Genomic DNA, 17,301 nt, shown 5'->3' on the forward strand with positions numbered 1-17,301 from the left:
GAAGGCACACAAATTGAAATAAAATCATTCTCGCCGACAACACTGCGACCACGAAAACAAAACAGAACAAAAAAAAAGGGAGCATCGAGGGAATTAAACACCGTCCGACAAATCGAAGCAAAATTATATGAATTAGTTCACTCGATTCTAGGTGGGCAGCGGCATCTAAAAGGAACCGTTTCGTCCTTCGTCGACCGAACCGGGGACGAACAGGGTCTGTAATCACGATCTCAGCAAATCCAAGCGGTGGCACCGTGGCAGCGATCTTGTCATGGTTGTTTTATTGTAATCATTATGTTGCTCGCGGGTCATCATGGGGATTCGCCGAGGTGCCGCTTCCTCATTGCTCCATGCTAGAGCGCATCGTTTTTTGTTACGCTGTAGCAAGGATTGAAACATTTGAAATAAATGGGTTACATAGGATGCTCCGTAGGTTGCTGTTAATACAAAAAGTATATCTTCTATAGTGAGGTTTCTTATTTATTAGGATTTTAATAGTTAATCTCCCTACCCTCCAAAGGGATGTACATTGTGGCACACGGTTTAAAAGCCATGCTCTCGGAAGGGTATCATCAAGATAGAGGCACACTCGACATTCGTGAATGACAAACGGACTAGCTACTGGTGACTGCCTCAGCCAAAAAGAATCATCAGCGTTGACTAATTCTACAAGCTAGGGTTACGTTATACCACAAGCTTTCATGTGCTGCACAACACCCCAGCGGAACATTATGTGAAGATGGATCAATTTTTCTTCCACACTCGGCTCGATCGTATGCTTCCTGGTTCTCAAGAAAAGAGCCCTATGTTGCACACACACAAGCATACACACCAACAAACCGTCCACGCGAGGGTCTTTAGCATGTTTGTCTTCTCGAGGCAACCCTGAATGCCTCTGCCAATGTCGAATGCATAGAATGTGGCTAGTCATTTCCTTTTCATTGCCCTCGCTCCTGCGTTTTTTTCTTTCGATCGTGTCCATGCTCTTCTTGGATTGTCTTATGCTCTTACGCCCGTCGGTTCAGGCTGCACGCCCGACTACGCTTCACACCAATCCGTACCGCCCAGTATCTGTAACATCTTCCCAAGTCTCAACCCAGTATGGTCCAGTTTCACGATCTTGTTTCCGATGGGAGGCATCGCACCGGTGAACCGTTACATGGCAGCGTCCTTTCCTGCTGCTGTTTCTGCTGACTCCAAATTGGAGTCACTCCAATGACCCTCCCTCGTATACCTATTTCGTAACAAATTGATTCCATCGTGCTCGCGAAAGATCATGACGCTTGGAAGAATACGTGTCTAAAAGGCGCTTTCTTCCAACTCATCCTTGCCAATGACAATCATCGCTGGAGAGGCGTATGAAAACGCGCAGCGATCGTGAACTGAGCGAGCGAACGCGTATCGTGCACCCCTTTTTCCGGTTCCTCGTTGTTCTGTAGGATGCAGCTCAAGTTCGTTCGTTTGATAAACGAAAATTACAACTGTTCCCGCCACTCCCGCAGGAACTACGTGCGCCCGAGCACACGGAAATGTAACGTTTAGGCTTCATCCAAACGCTTTGACGTTCGCTCTAGGATTTCTTTGAGCTCCTTTTTTTCCTCTACGCCATTGCTCCGATCTAATCTGGAAATGATGAGGTTCACGAGCAGGATTGTGCACTCACTGGTTTGCCTGTTGTTCAATTGACCGGCGTGAGGTACCGAGATTCCCATACATCATGCAGCCGCAGTGCTCCGTTGGATTAACGGGTTCGGAGCATCTTTTCGAACATCTTGGGATAAGGAAAAGGGAGCCCTGGGGCAGAGCGCTAGAACCTTGGGGCGAACTGCTTTTGCCCATTTTACTCTCAAGAATGATGTAGTTGCGGGACCGTTGCATCACGACACCGAGCGCGGGACACTCTGAGCCAATTGCGCGGAGTGAACGAAAACAAAAATAACGAACTAACGACAAAGTGCCCACGGGACAGTGACCTCTTACCTGAGCGGCTGGGAGCAGGACGCAGCTGCGAGACGATCGGGTGTCCGGGAGGCTTCCTTCATCGGGTTGCATCGATTACCTTCTGATGATATGATGAAGGTTCCGGCAGGACCGTGTGGGGACCCCGCTAATGGAAGGCTGCAAGAACGTTGTGTTAGAATCAGTCGGGTGCATCTTGTAGCATACAGCGCGAACCGAAACGAAACGGCATTGTTGTTGTGTAACCGTCCAACGCAGCCCAGCCAGCACTGGAATTACGGGCTGCCGTGGAACGAGCGATCATACCAGCGATAGGGTGAATGGCAACGGAAGATATGATGCAATAAGTGTAATCATAACTACTCACTCACTCTCGACCGGCTTACTTCCCCTGGCAGCTTGCGCTTACCCTAGGCGTAGCTCGATGTAAGAACAAGAACGGTAGAATCGCTACACAAAGATACAAACACGGAATGAAAGGGAGGAAGAGCGAAAAAAAGAGATAAACTTTTTTATCGATCGCAACGAGAATCGAGAGGCGGAAAATTACCCGCCAGAAGGGACACTGAACTTGCTGGTGCCTAGTGCGTTGCTACCTTAACAGTACTTCTTGTCTAGCAGCAAGGCGGGAACCACATATACACTCCAGTAAATGAACAAATTTTGTCATTGCGCCCAAAAAACATTGTCTCAAATTGACGAGCACCTTCTCTTGACACGTTTGATGTAGAGACTCTTTGATTAAGACGTTCTTTATGAAGCGTATCAAACGCTTCTACTTTTCTTGTCTCTATGCATCAGTTTCCAACGGCAGAATCCATGAAAATCTCATTCGCTCTAAAGTTCATCGAACTGGTGTGATTTTGTTCCTGCTGTTTTATGCATTTGGTACTCATGTTTGAGGTATTTCTTTTCGAAATGGAACTAAAGGTATGTTCAATGAGAAATAAATGAAGATGTAATGATAGCTTTCATGAAATTGAATAACATAATATAATGTAATCTTGTTTAAATTACTGATAAAAGAAGTTTGTAAAGCAAGATCATAATCTGGTGTAATGTAACTGTGTTTTTTAAAACTCAACCGTGATATGTGCATTTATGATTTCATATACGAGCAGTTACAAATCTTCGAAATCAGATATCCAAAAACCTGACCGTCGGACCGAGAGCTGAAGAGAGCAGACCAAATTACTAACAAAAAAAAAACATATTAGAGTCACTAACCCAGACAGCAATGGCAATAAATAACGAAACAATAGCTCCAGAGGCAGTGGAAAAGAGGTGAAAAGAATACACCGAACAATCTGTAACGGGATCGTGTTAAAAAAATGGTTGACTTTTCATTCTTCGACCTCAAAACTCCCGTTTCACAGAAATCATGAACTTTGTCGTCTGTACATCGGCCACCATTTGGGCTGTGAGGAAGGGAAGGAGCGGTCGTGGTCGGCGAAGAGATGAAATATACTACTTGAAGGCTGGCGTATATGTTTGACAGCTCGGCACAGCTCTATAACATTCGTATTCAGGTTTTCCATGGACAAAATACAAGGAATTGTCGGGTAGAAGATTGATAAGCATCAAGGCTGTTCGGAGGCCTTTCAGCAGTGGACTGCTGTCTGCGCGGGCGAAACCCAACATCGAAAGCATCAAAGCTGTGTAAGAGCGATCAGGAACGCTAGTTGAGTGCAAGCAAAGAGTTCTTTATAAGCAAGATTGATCCCTTCGCAGCCAACCGAATCGATGGTTGCGATTGAAGCGGCTAACGCCATTGAGGTAAAATCCGACGCCCTGGACGGTAAATTAATCTGTCATCTTTTTGTCCCGCACTAGTTTGGACTACTGTTAGATTGCTACCTCGTAGGGGACACTAAAGCTTTGAGCAAAGTAGTCAGAACAGGCATCTCTTCATATAACCACGGGCGATCGATGGATCTTTTCTACACACTCTATCCCAATGGACAGCGGGAGAGCGTAGAATTTTTATGACGTTTCCCCGGTGTGCCGTCAAATGGCTAGCGTATAACTCTATAAGGCGCTCGGTTCTACCAGAAACATGACACCGATCCCGATTAACGTAGCTAGACAGTCGTTTCGACTCACATCCACACAAGCACAATGGTGCAACATTCCATCGATTCCGGCGACTGGATCTGCAGGAGCGGATGGTGATCGGGATCCTCGCACGGAATCACGTGGAACGGTGGACACTGTGCGTACCATTGATAGAGCTGTCTACACGCGCGCGGCTAATGATAATGGCTTAGGGGAGACAAAACCGTACTTGTGCGCGAAATCCGACGAGAGTAGAATTAATGAAGAGGTAAAGACAAAACTCCCTCCAGACAACGTGACACGCCGTCCGTATGGCAGCTTCATCGCACGTCCTTGGCTATCAATTATCTGGAACGTAAGCTGCTCGGTTCTGCGCGCACGAGTACATCTGTTTGAATGTCGCCTGTGTGTGGGTCTGTGTCGATAGCACCGCTCTGCTCACAACAGTCAATAATCAGCTCGGTTGCGAAAAGCTGTTTGCCGATACGTCGGTGTCGAGGATTTTGTTGAATCTACCATCATGAATCTTCCATGTTTGTTGTGCTTTATTTCTGTCCGGTCGGTTATGAAAATCTTTTCCTGTAGAATTTCGCAGTAAAGCCGACAAGACTTCGCTAGACAGTCAACAGATCAGTCTGGTCTTTGACTTCCTGATCAAACAACTTGGAAGGCTGTTCGCACAGCAATGGTGGTGCATAGCCTCCCGCACCTCCATCGTTCAGAACGCCCACTCTTGTGTTGTGAAGGTCACCATCACTATACATTCGAAGTCAATCGACCGTAAATCATTGCTGCACTTATCACCCACTCAACCAGTGGATCATTAGCGCACGCTTTAGAGCTTACCTGTGGCTTGCTCTATACACCTTTCCGTTCCTGATCCGGATCCAGCAAACAAAAACGCTTCCTGGACGTTCCCTGGCGCACAGGACAGAAAGGAGGACATCTTTTCACACCTCATTCAGTGCTGCCACACTTCCTCATATGATACGCGCCTCTTGCAAGGGTTAGTAGAGAGCCTCACCACGGGTGACTGATGAAATATGATCCAATTTTAGGACCCGTGAAATGGGATGTGATTTATTTTACTCATTTCCTTCGGCTACCATCCTACGGTGCAAACACCCACGGTCACAGTAGCACCAACTGCTCACAACAGGTACTTTAGCACCACCAGCAGAACCACCACGTACCAGTCAGAGTTACACCCATCCGTGCGATCAGAAATGTGATCCTCGCCACAGGACGGTTCGTTAAATGGTGTTCGGTTTGGGCCATTGCCGCCTAGAACACATAGAACTGGCGACGTCGACCGTAACGTTCAGCTTCGAAAAAGGATAAGCAAACAGAGGACGAAAGAATGTACATAACGCCTTTTCTTTGCCCTTGGATGATGGTCTTTCCCCGCTGGCTTTGCTCGCAACAAAGGTGAGGGTGTCAAACGATCGGTTATTTATCACCAACCGGTTTTGGCTTTGGGCTGCGAGGTGAATTGCAATTCAACCCTGCGAGAGTGATTTATACATGATTAATGCGACATTCCTTTCTGAAAACAGCAGTATATTTAATGATTTGTGGAGTGACCTAAAGATTTTGTAACGAATCATTCCCGAGACGCTACCAGAATTCGAAAGGCAATCATGTTACGTTAGGTAGTTTTACGATCAGCGACGACGATCTCCCGTAGAAAACATACGCATAACAGAGCCATTCCCTGTTTTACGACTGCCAGGTGTATCGATTATCTTGATCGTTTATTGGGTGGGGAAGCATAAATCATTCTATGCAAAATGGAGAGAAGACTCATGAAGCCTCCCATGTTTGTTAATACACATTTTAGTATGAGCTCTTTGTGAAACGATCTTTTATCGATCGCGAACACCTCTTCATCTTAAATTCGCACAAGTAATAAAAATGAGGAACGAAAAACAGGAGACATAGGCTCACTTACACAATCGTAATAAATTATGCCGAAGGCATTTACAATTCAATGGACAGATTTACTTAAATTAATCCAACGTAAATAGCAGCTCCATCGAGACAAAAGAACGCCAACGGCTCACGAACTCGCAAAAGAACGTTTATTTCTTTTTTATTAACAAATCAAGTGAATTGGTTGTTAATCGGCACCGACAAACTAGAGATATCGCACGATTTTTCACCTTATGTGTGTGTATGTAGATCGTCGGTTCGATTCGTTGGTTCGGCATGCCTTCATTTGCCCTATTGGCAACGAAATTACAGGCGTACGATGACTGCTGCGCCTGTTGCTGATGAAGAAGCAATACGATAAACTCGACACAGAACACTAGCAAAATCAGGGATCGCGGAAGGTCTCACTCTCTCTCCTTCTCTCTCTCTCTCTCTCTCTCTCTCTCTCTCTCTCTCTTTCTTTGCACCTCGCAAACACAAGGGAGCGAAGCAGCTGTGCAGCGAAGGGAGAGGTGGTACGGAAAAAAGTTCAACTTTTTATTGCAATTTTATTTCTGTCACGAGGTTGTAAGACAGCGAACATTGGCCATCGTCAGCCGTCGTCAGCGATCCGGACCTCCCCGGCATTGAAACACCTGAAGCTTGAGGAAACAGCCTTTGATATGTTGGTTTCTTTACAGTTTTTTTCCCCCTCTCCTATGTATGGTCGTTTCTCTATTCTTGTTCGTTTTCTAGACCGGGAGGGGGAGGATGTTTGTCAAGCAGATTTCCATAAAATAAGCGGAGAGAGGAGAGCTTTCGTTTGTTAAGAGATTTCATTAGAATTCTTGATCATGTAGATGGGCTTAGCGACATGGTTGGTGGCTTCTTCAAGTTCACTCGCCTCTGTGAGCTCGGGGTTAGTGATCTTTAATCTGCCTGCCATGTATCGTCTTCGGTGTGCGGGTTACTAATTTGGCATCATAATTTAGTATCTCATCAAGTTTGCAAATGCTAATGGAAATAAAACGAAGCCGTTGTTATCACAGTTAAATAAATGACACAAAAGGACTGTCAAAATCAAAAGCTAAAAATAATGCTTATCGCTAATTGATAGCGAGCACGCGGGCACGGCACTGAAAGTTCAATCACGTACATGTCCGTACATAACGTAGACACGTTTCCATCGCCGGATGAGTGCAAACACATCCATCGCCAATGTTGTACCCACTGCCACAAAAGGCGAAACACGTTCCAGCGCTCATAACGAAGCATACATTCAAACACTGGTCCACGCGTTTCAACATCGATCTTATGCTACCCTTTCAAAAGGAACGGCACCGCATTCCATTCGGAAACGCCGTAGAATAATGCCATTTCTGATGTTACCGATGACGGTACTGGCTGGCACAGCAGCGCATCTCTCGCTGAATAATAATATACAAATGAAATAACAAAAAACAATAAAAACTTATTTATGAAAGCAATCCCGCATCCACAAGGACTACACGTCGCCCCGGTATGGTTGTTCGACGAGTTCTTGTTGGCGTGTGTGATTAACATGGCATAAAATTGTAAGCATACTTGCATTGGAAAATGTGTCTCCATGCTGCTGCTGGTGGTATTTTTATGCAGTGACAAACAGGAAACAACCGAGTCAAGCGTGTGCCCATCGTCGAATGATGCATGAAGGAAGGTGGCTGATGGAGGCGTTATTTATGTGTATCAAATGTATCGAAATAATTCAATCATTCAACACACCACGTTGCATCGCATTCTTGGGCAATTAACATTCTTCCATTATGGATTAATGGACCGGTGCTTCGAGACGATGCTTCTTCTTTTTGCTCCCGATCATAGACATTCCGATTGTCGTTGTTGAAAACTCGTCGAAGGATATCGATCGTTTGAAATGTTTTAGTCAGAAAATATATGTTTATTTACCGCTAAGTTAAGAATGTTTTGCTATTACAATTGAAACGATCGATCGGTGTTGATGCTGGTTTTGCATAGTTTGTGGTTATGTGATTAAACGAGTCTTATTTGTAACTTGTCCACTTGCTCATTGTCAACCAATAAATTAAATTTCTTTTACGCTGGCTTAATGAACGGTCATGCTTCGCTTATTGAAAACTCTAGTTTTCTGTCGTCTCTGTGTCGCTTCTCCACCCGACATATAGAGTGTTCTCCTTGGCACTTTGCTCCGTCTAGCTTCTATTCTCTGAATCGCTCGCCCGCTTTAATAGACCAGACACCACCACAAGGGAAATTGCTCGAGCAACGTGTGCTAAAAGCATCTAAACGAGGCTGCACCTCTTGGGGCTACAGTAACTTGTGCTATCAGAAAAACATTCCCAATCTCGCGTAATAAAAGAAACGTTACGTCTTGCCACGTTGCTGTACCATTTCTCACGCCAAGTAAAATCCATTCCTGTCTTGGCTAGTGCAAGCTAGGGAGCAAAAAAGCAACAAAAACGCAAAATCACATTTAATGAATTATGGTCCTTTTTATCAACGCCTACGATGGGCGACGCAAGCTTAAACAGCGCGTGGTGAAATGGAGAGCACGTTAATTGTGTGCCCATGTGCCGAAGCGGCTTCAGCTCGAGCGCTGATATTTTCGTTCATTTTCTCAACAACAGACGCGTCGTCGTGTGCTTCTTGGCTGGGTAGCGAAATTTATGGAGAACGCTTCGTACGGCACTATGACACTACCCTTTTAATGAACCGGCTTTCTTCGGGTTGCTTTTTTCCTTCGGTTAGCATTGGGTATTCCAGCTTGAGTGGTAGCCAAATCCTACACAAATACTAAATATTGGTACATGGATGCTGTACTGTATGTGTGTGTATGTGTATTTTAGACTTCTAGCTTCGTCCACTCCCTTGCACTCACTCCCGATCCCCGTTTACCGCGATTAATCCGTTTCGATCTGGAATTGAATTTAACCCTTCATCGCTGTTACGCTCCGTCCGGTTGACTTTGGTACTTCGCCACCACCGTTCTGGGCGTAATAAATTGTGGTGGAAATTACCACGATGCGATCGGTTTTGGTTGGGAATGAATTTTACACGCTTAATTTAATTCCATCACCGGACCACCGGATCGGTGAGATGAGCTGTGCGCGAACACTGTCCGGGTCGCCCGGTGTCCGATCGACCTTAGCCATCGGGAGCAATTCCATACATGGGCCATTGTACTTGCCCTTCACTTGACGGCAAAGCCCTTTTCCTTTTATGCTGCTCGTGGTCTCCGGGGTGGCTTTTTCTAGGTTGCTCACATTGTTTCACCCACCCAGCTCATTTTCCCATACCGTTCAACGGTGGGGTGCTTGCACTTCAATAAATCTTCCACCAAATGTTTACCGCTGTTCTGTTATAGATGATGCGTTGTCCAAGCAATTGATGTGCGCCTACAGCCTTTGCGCCGCAAATGGAATGCAACACTCTGATTATTGGCAATGCACTCTCTTGTTGCCATGCACGATCAGCTTCTCGGCATCGATTCCTAGACGAGTGTAATTAAGGAAAGCACTCATAAATCATGCCTTGTCCTTTCTATGTTTATTCACACCATACCTTTGGCCGGACCGACGCCGATCTGTAACGATCGCCTAGAAAGCATGCGTGCGGGCTGCTTAGATTGTATGCTAATATGATTATTATCCTGTACCTTGCACTCTTTATCTTATCGAATAGTTATCGTGTGCTTGCTTGCGGATTTGATCCTGTGTGTCTTCAGCGATCGTCCGGATACGCACGGGCGGCTAAGCTTTTGATAATAGTTTGAGGCGCACCAATGCCCCAAGACCATCGTTTGTATGGCGTTAAGATGTTCCGAACGATTCCGCATCGATCGCAGAAGAGGGATCGCATCAGATTCCACACAGATTATATGCTTACCGCCACGGGACCACGCCAGTCACAGTCATAAATCAGTGATCGATTTCTGTGCTAACAAGCGGAGGGAATTCATTGTTTCTGCAATCATAAATATTGATAGTCCACTCTCTCATCCCGCGTACGATGGCCGGTTCGTTCTGGATGGTCCTCTTTGGTACGCTCAAGAAGTTGTAAAAAGATAAACACGCCGGATGGGCTGAGACCGGCCCGCTCGAGCCCCATTTTAGAATGGTTGGCCGGTTATTGGTTCAGCCGCACGTTCGCTTTGCAGGCTTGCTCAGTTTCTTAGGTACGGGTCAGCGCTCCAGCGACTCCATGTGAGGCAAATTTGTATTTTACATACATCATTACGATCGTACTATTACAATCTCTTCGTCCGAGTGAGTGTGTGTGTGTGTTTTTTTTTGTTTAGTGCACACTGTTACACCGTGGACAGACATCTTCCGAAGATACGAAAAGGTGAATGAACGTGTGTAAACAGCATTTTTCCCCCAATGGTGCGGTACATTCTCGCACGTGAAAGAGTGTGCAGTACGCCTTGATCGAGAGCGATACGTTCGGAAACAGTAAATATGTAAAGTAGATACACTTTTATAACACTATCCGGTGCTCGACACTCGGATATTGAGACAGTATCCGTTTGGATTGGTACCATTGCCGTTAGAGGCGGCCATCGAGATAAGGTAAATCAGTGTTTGTCACGCCGAGTTTTTTGTTTACCGCCATACCCTTTTCAACTTGTTCCAACGACCGGTCCATCACCTACATCCTGATACAAAACAGTGCATTCGTAGTGATGTTCGTACAACAATAACACACTGGGCCAACGTGCTCCTTCACTCACGTTGATTGTTTTGCAATTATCCGTTGCGAAAGATGTCCGCGTGTGTGGTCAAACATTTGGAAACAGTTTGCCTGTGGGCAAGGTGCCATATCAGGAGCAGTCGCAGCAGCCGCAACAGCCACAGCACCAGCAGATGCTTGCGACACACCTTAACGGTTTCACTGAACACCGGACAATGCATCAAACCGGCGCATCTCATGGCCATGCTGTGGCACGGATCTGTCAAGCAATGGCTGGCCATTGCGTAACAACCTCACTTGCCCGTGTTTTGGCACCCAGCGAAGCTATTATTATGCAAAATTGAACCGATTTCTAGCGTAAGATAGCACCGTCGACGCATCTCGCATGCGACCGGGCGGCTCAACGAAGTGAATGAGTAACGGTGTGCAAAGGGCAATGCTGGCAGGGAAAAGAGATATTGCAACGCTGCAGCCGTTGCCGGAGCTTCATGGGGAAAAGTTTACACCACAAAGTTTTTGCTCCTGGAGAGCCCATTTGTGCTGTAGGGTAGCAGCCCAAACGGGAAACACGATCGTCACAAACTATCATCAACCGCTTTGTGACCTCTTCGAACAGGCGTAAAGAAACCACCACACAAAAGACTGTGTCCTCCAGAAGGGGAGTGGTGGTATGGAAGCTGGGAAGGAAATAGGCAGTGGCGCGACAACGGTGGCCTCGTGCTCGTGCTGTCTTTCGCTGCAGTCTGGAACGCTCCCAGTAATGGGTTAGTCACGCATGCCACTTTACACCTAAGCGTCTCGCAGCCCGGAAGAGAGAAATAGCCGGTGAACCCTACCCAACATCCAAAGTGCTAGTTTTGGTGTAGTACGCTCTCATCTTCACAGGCTAAACATTTGCCTTTTCGCAACGACGGCGGACGTACGGGAATAACTGTAAACATGCAGCTCAAATCATCAAGCAAATACAAGGGATACGACTGGTGCACTAACTATTCACTGTTTGATCGTGACTTTGTGTTAATATTGAAATAATACAGCACCACATTCATTACTTTCCACGCAATATTAATTTGGTTTTCTTATCTCTTTTTTCTTTGCAGCAAAAATGAAAATATTTTTGCCACTAGTGGTGTGGATAATTCTTCTGTTTCGAACGGTAAGTACAATGAGCTAAATGGAATTAGCATAAGAATGATGTTGTGTGTACATTGCTAGAATACAAAAGTACCATAGGTTCAAGCATAAATCGCCTATATTAATAAACTGATAACGACCATTTTTCATGTCAAAACGAAAGCGAATCCTCGCCAATTCATTGACGACATTCCTTACGGCGTTTTATGCATTCTCTATAGTTATTGCTTGACTGTGGCTGCAATTGCAATTACCGATGGGTTTCCGGTCAGCAGAAAAAGATCAGGAGAGTGCAACCTTGCACTTGAAAATGAAAACCCATCGACCCACGAACGCAGACCGTCGCATACCCAACAAAGCTCCTCTTCAAAACCCTTGCACACACACTTATATTGCGCATGCGGCTATCGTCACCGTGCGTATCGCTTACTAAGCGTGCATGTAGCATCTTTTGAGTTAAGTTTCTTGTAGTGCGTTGTTTTTTTATATCTATATTTCTGTCTTGTTTGCTGCTTTCGGTTTGCGTGAGTAAACGAATAGAGCGGGCCACACGTTTTCGTAATTAGCGCCCTGTTCACCGTGCGACTGTATCGAGATACCCTGGCCAAGGAATTAACAAGATGCAGTCAGTGGACTTCTGAAATGTGGTGCATGTGTGCATGTGTGTATGTATGCTAAATTGGAATTTTATTGGACGACGCGTGCGTGAAGGAAAGAGTTGTATTGAAAACGCGAAAATCTCTCTTTTGTTTCCTCTTCGATCGTTGCGTTGGGTATGCGGATAAAGCGTGGACGGAAACCGATCCCTTGTGACCATTTGCGAATAAAAATCGCTATTTAATTCTTTAAATACAAGAACGAAGTTGTGAAGCTCATCCTTTTTATATGAACATTTGTTCTTTACTTCACTTTAATCGCTCTCCAACTGTCGAATTTGTTCTTTATTTACATTATAGTTTGGTACAGTTTTAGTACATAACAGATTATATTCTATCAAAAATGTACCTTTTAACAATCATATGCCTACACTCACGACGAAACATATTCATACATGTGCGTCTAGGATTGCAGCACTGTGCGTGATCTTAAATCAAAGATTGTAAACAAGAAAATCCCTTACCTTTAGTTAGTACTTGTTCCTCGGCTCCGGTTGCAGTGTTGATCACGGTTGCAGTGTTGATCACGGTTGCAGCAGTAATCAAGCACACAACTCCAGCAAAGCTCCGGCTAAGGGTTACATTTTTCATACGCAGTGTAACACGGCTAGTAAACGATTACTATCGCCTCTTCGCACCTCAGAGTTGAACGACTCGGTTTTAACTCGGCATCGGCTACATTTTACCTTTTTTCAATCCCTTGTGGCCAAACAGTGTCGTGTCGCACCAATATTGTGGCAAATATATATTCAATGAACACGACCGCGCGAAGGAATTCACTGTGCATTGAGCATTCGAACCGTAGGAAAAGATGAATTCAAGGCCGGTCGTTACGGATGATGAGCTGTGTAAGACGCTACACTACGTACCCGTACTAGCAGATGGGCTAAGACTAAAAAATCGTTTTCGTTTTTCCTTCACATAATTTTGCAGTAGATATGTGATTTAACACAATTGAGAGTTATTGTTAAAATGGCTTTGGCAATCTGGAGCTCTCCGAACGTTATGATAGTGGAACTTTATTGGCCTCTTTTATAATTGGAAGCATATTAATCACGATGATGGAATTGTTTATATCTGCAGAACATTTAATTTTAATCGTATCACAATGTGTACCACCTTTCCAATTTATTTAGAGCGATATTACAAGCTTTTATATTGAAATAACGTGCTGTTTTGAGTAGCTTAAAACCCTTAAATGCGATGGTTTCTACATTTGCTTCCGACCTAACTAGGTCGAGAATAAAGTTATTTTCAATCATTCTTATACAAATCGCTCAGACTTCGTTTTGGTAAAAAGAATGTTAATCAAGCAACATATCTTTCGAAGGGCTAAAACGGTCCAGCCACATATTGCATATGTTCGTCGTCCAGAAACTGTGCCATTAGCTTAACGATCGTTCGTTCCTCCAAGGAAGATCTGACTCCTCTCCTTTTGCAAACAACGTCATACCATTAGCCGATTCGTTCCGGTTTGCAGCTCGTACCAAACAGCTCTAAACGACACCAAAGTCAGTCAGCATTTCTATGACCATTACTACTACTATTACTACTACCTCTACTACTACGATTCCGACTCCTCGTGTTACCGTGGGAGAACCGGTCGATTCGTTTGATTGATCAAACGACGGTCATACACAATCCAATTGCTCGATCTTCTGCCGTGGTTGTAAGTGAGGTCCGTGTTTGCAGCATGCAGACGGTATAGAACCAGTATGGCGGTGCGGGCACACTGCACGCCATCCCAGACAAGTGACGGGAGAAAGAATAACTGTTCTTTTCTCCCGACGTCGTCGAATTCGACCGTCACCGCTTTGCTGCTGCTGCTGCTGCTGCTACGTAAGAGTGTTACGCTGTGCTACCTGGTTTACCCGAGCCCCGGAGCAGGGCCACAGCAATGTGTTTTATCTAACGTCGGTAAAAACCCCATCCCCGTGTGGTGTTGCCCTTAATTCTCGAAGATGCACGGGCCACGTCCCACTGGTTTGTGGTGCGGAATTCCCAGCGCGGTGAAATTATGTAGGCCGTTGCACGTTCTCGACGGGGACGGCTTTGGGACGGGTGGCATGGGTAGCAAAAGCCAAATGTCATAGTGCTGCTGCCACCACTACCAGTCACACCCGACGCCAAAGCCTATTTACACAAACAATCTCGCCGTACATCGTTAAACCTACGGAGCCTGCGAATGGTGCATCGCGGGTCGGCTTTTCCGTTTCGGAAGTGGCCGACTGCAACGTACGGAGCTGGTGGAAGTTTGTATCTCGCATTACGCTGGCGAAAACCGGTCAGCAAACACACTTTTCGAAGAAAGCAGATAAACCGGTTCACTCCACCGCAAATCCAAAACGGGAGTGTGGCACTGTGGTAAGGCAAATCGGTACGCCTAGCTTCTGGTCCTATCTATCTTTTCCACGCAAGTGCTCTCTCTCTCTCACACACACACACAGACACACGCGCCATCTGTAAATGCTTCGGCTTTTCCAAGGCGAGCGAACTGGGTCAGAAAACTATTGGAAAATGAGTGAAAGAGCGGCTATTCAAACTGAGCCCTAAAAGGTAACGCCACACAAGCTAGCGCGAAACAATGGCTGCTGCAGATAGACGTAATTAATGACTGGGACGGATGTGCGCGATCTTAAACTGTCATCAATGACCCGGTTGATGACGGTTAACTGATCGGAAGGAAGGTTTTGTAGTGAACGTTTCTGGAAGATCGTACGGCTTTAGCTACTTTAGACAAGCTTGAAGCATTGGAGTATGGAAGACATACTTTACAACAACATATTCGTATAAGCCCAGCGAAATCAATTTACTTGGTAGCTTTTCTATTGAGCACAACACACACACGTACACATTGTTTGTAATATCTCTTTCCCTGCCAGCCCTAAGGCGCTGATTAAATTGAATCCTTGCCATGGCCAATAGGTGGTTGCAATCGCTTGCAAAGCTTAATGCTATAATCAGAACATTATCATCGTCAATTTAAAACAGTGACTCGCCCAAGGGCGGCACTGTTTGTGGCTTAATGTTGTAGTATAGCAGATAACACCGGCAACGACACCTCAGTGAAACTCATTAAATTTGGACGATGAGAGTGCGGCGAACGATCGTCTAGGATCTGCTCAGGAGCGGTTACAAGTTTGCCGCGGGCCAGCGGCTGTTGACTGTTCTTGCTGAGCTCACTGAGGAAATTCTGGGTGCCAATTTAGCGCGTAATGGAGCCCGGAGTACGCCTCTGACAGCAGTGCCACCACCGGTTTTTGGAAGGTCCATGGCTCAGGCGGCACTGATCTCCTCCCGTATTTTTGTTCTCGTAGTTTCTTTCTGCATTCTACGGCGATGCTGCTGTTGCTGCTGTTATTGTTAATCTGCTTTCTGCCTGCAATCCAATCGGTTACACCTCACCAGCCATGCTTCGAATCATTAGCTAATAACTATTTCTTTCGGTTAATGTCCGCTACTAGAATAAACAAAAATGTGAAAAAGGATCGCACGATGGTCCGTGCGCCATCCCTCCGAAAAGTGTTCTGCCAACAAAGCAGAAATTAAACGGCAAGAAATCAAGACTAACGCTACCAAGATGGCGCAGTCTCTCGGGGGGCGTTGAACCTATGGAGCCTCTATGGAGAGAATATTGACCGCATCTGACCGTCTGCCTACTCCGTTTTCGATCCCTTTTCCCGCATGATCAACATTTTTTTGTTGTTGTTGTAATTTTCAATTTCCTACGCGCATCACCACCACTACCACCACCACCGCCTTCTTCTCCCGGACAGTTTGGGCGCGCTTCATCAAACGTGATAAAAAAGTGGTTGGCCAGATCACAGCGGCCGAAACCTTTTTTTTTTTTGCTTCCTACACACTCCGCACCCACCTAACATGCGCCCATGCTATCGAGCAAATGCCAAATGGAAAATTGAATAATTTCAAGTGTTAATTGATGTTTGTTAGAGGTGGAGTTGGTGGATTTGGTGCAGGATTTTCGATGCTTCGCATTCGCATTTGGTTGCTGCAGTTGCCCGCAATCAATCGGATGGGATAAAAAAGTTGGGTTGGGTTGAGTAGGACAGGAGCGGTGGAAGGGATGGTAGATGTGAAGTCTTTTTTTTCTCTCGCTGTCTCCCTCATCCTTAACGCTGCTTCAGCAGCCTCAAAAACCCACATTCTATCAATGATATCGGTGCTACAAAACGCTTTTAAGTGATATTTATGTTTGATTTTTCACCGATTCATGCTCACGCACACATCTAATGATTGTGGAAGTACCGCTGTACCGCCATACAAGGTGTGTAATTAAGCATCTGCGATAACAACATGGCGCGTGTAAACGAACGAACGAAATTATGTCGCTGTTGTAGTTTGCTTGCTGAATCGGGGAGGTGTAAAAAGATATTAAAACAGTTGTTATTTTCCAGTGTTCTACATCATCACACCAAAGGGAGGAGTGTATCCTACAGCAACGAAAACTTTTTTATACATTTCCGTTCCAGTTGACCTTCCAGTGTCTATGGTTTCCAGCCCTCTGAAACACACACGACTCACTCGTTACAGCATTGTAATGGCTTCACTTTCCTTTTTGCATAGTTATGATTCACTTTCACTTCACGACGATCGCAAGGGTGGAGTCGTTCGTAACATGCAAAAGCGACCCTACAGCATCACATACACACGTTTGCCACGTTCGAGTAAAACCTTGTTTTATATCAATTGGGTTTTAACCGGTTTACAGCACTGAGGCCAATGGAATTCGTCTAAATGGAACTTGAGCTGCGCTCGATGAGCCTCATGCAACAATCACAGCACGCTGGAGCGGTTAAGAATAATTAACCAAACTGTCCAGTTGCTAAGTGATTTAATTGAATAATTGGCAGCAGCACAATAC

The 17,301-nt window shown here is 45.4% G+C and overlaps 1 protein-coding gene across 29 annotated transcripts in view; it reads left to right on the plus strand.

The window, feature by feature from the left end:
* The window catches only part of LOC121597665, a 134,848-nt gene that overhangs the window by 35,944 nt on the left and 81,603 nt on the right, over positions 1–17,301 (plus strand). For all 29 annotated transcript variants that reach the window (XM_041923587.1, XM_041923591.1, XM_041923613.1 and 26 more), the window contains exon 3: positions 11,730–11,785. In XM_041923587.1, coding sequence (XP_041779521.1) covers positions 11,730–11,785 — 56 coding nt within the window. The remainder of the gene's footprint in view (positions 1–11,729; positions 11,786–17,301) is intronic.

The sequence above is a fragment of the Anopheles merus genome, chromosome 3R (assembly GCF_017562075.2).
Source record: "Anopheles merus strain MAF chromosome 3R, AmerM5.1, whole genome shotgun sequence".
NCBI lineage: Eukaryota > Metazoa > Arthropoda > Insecta > Diptera > Culicidae > Anopheles > Anopheles merus.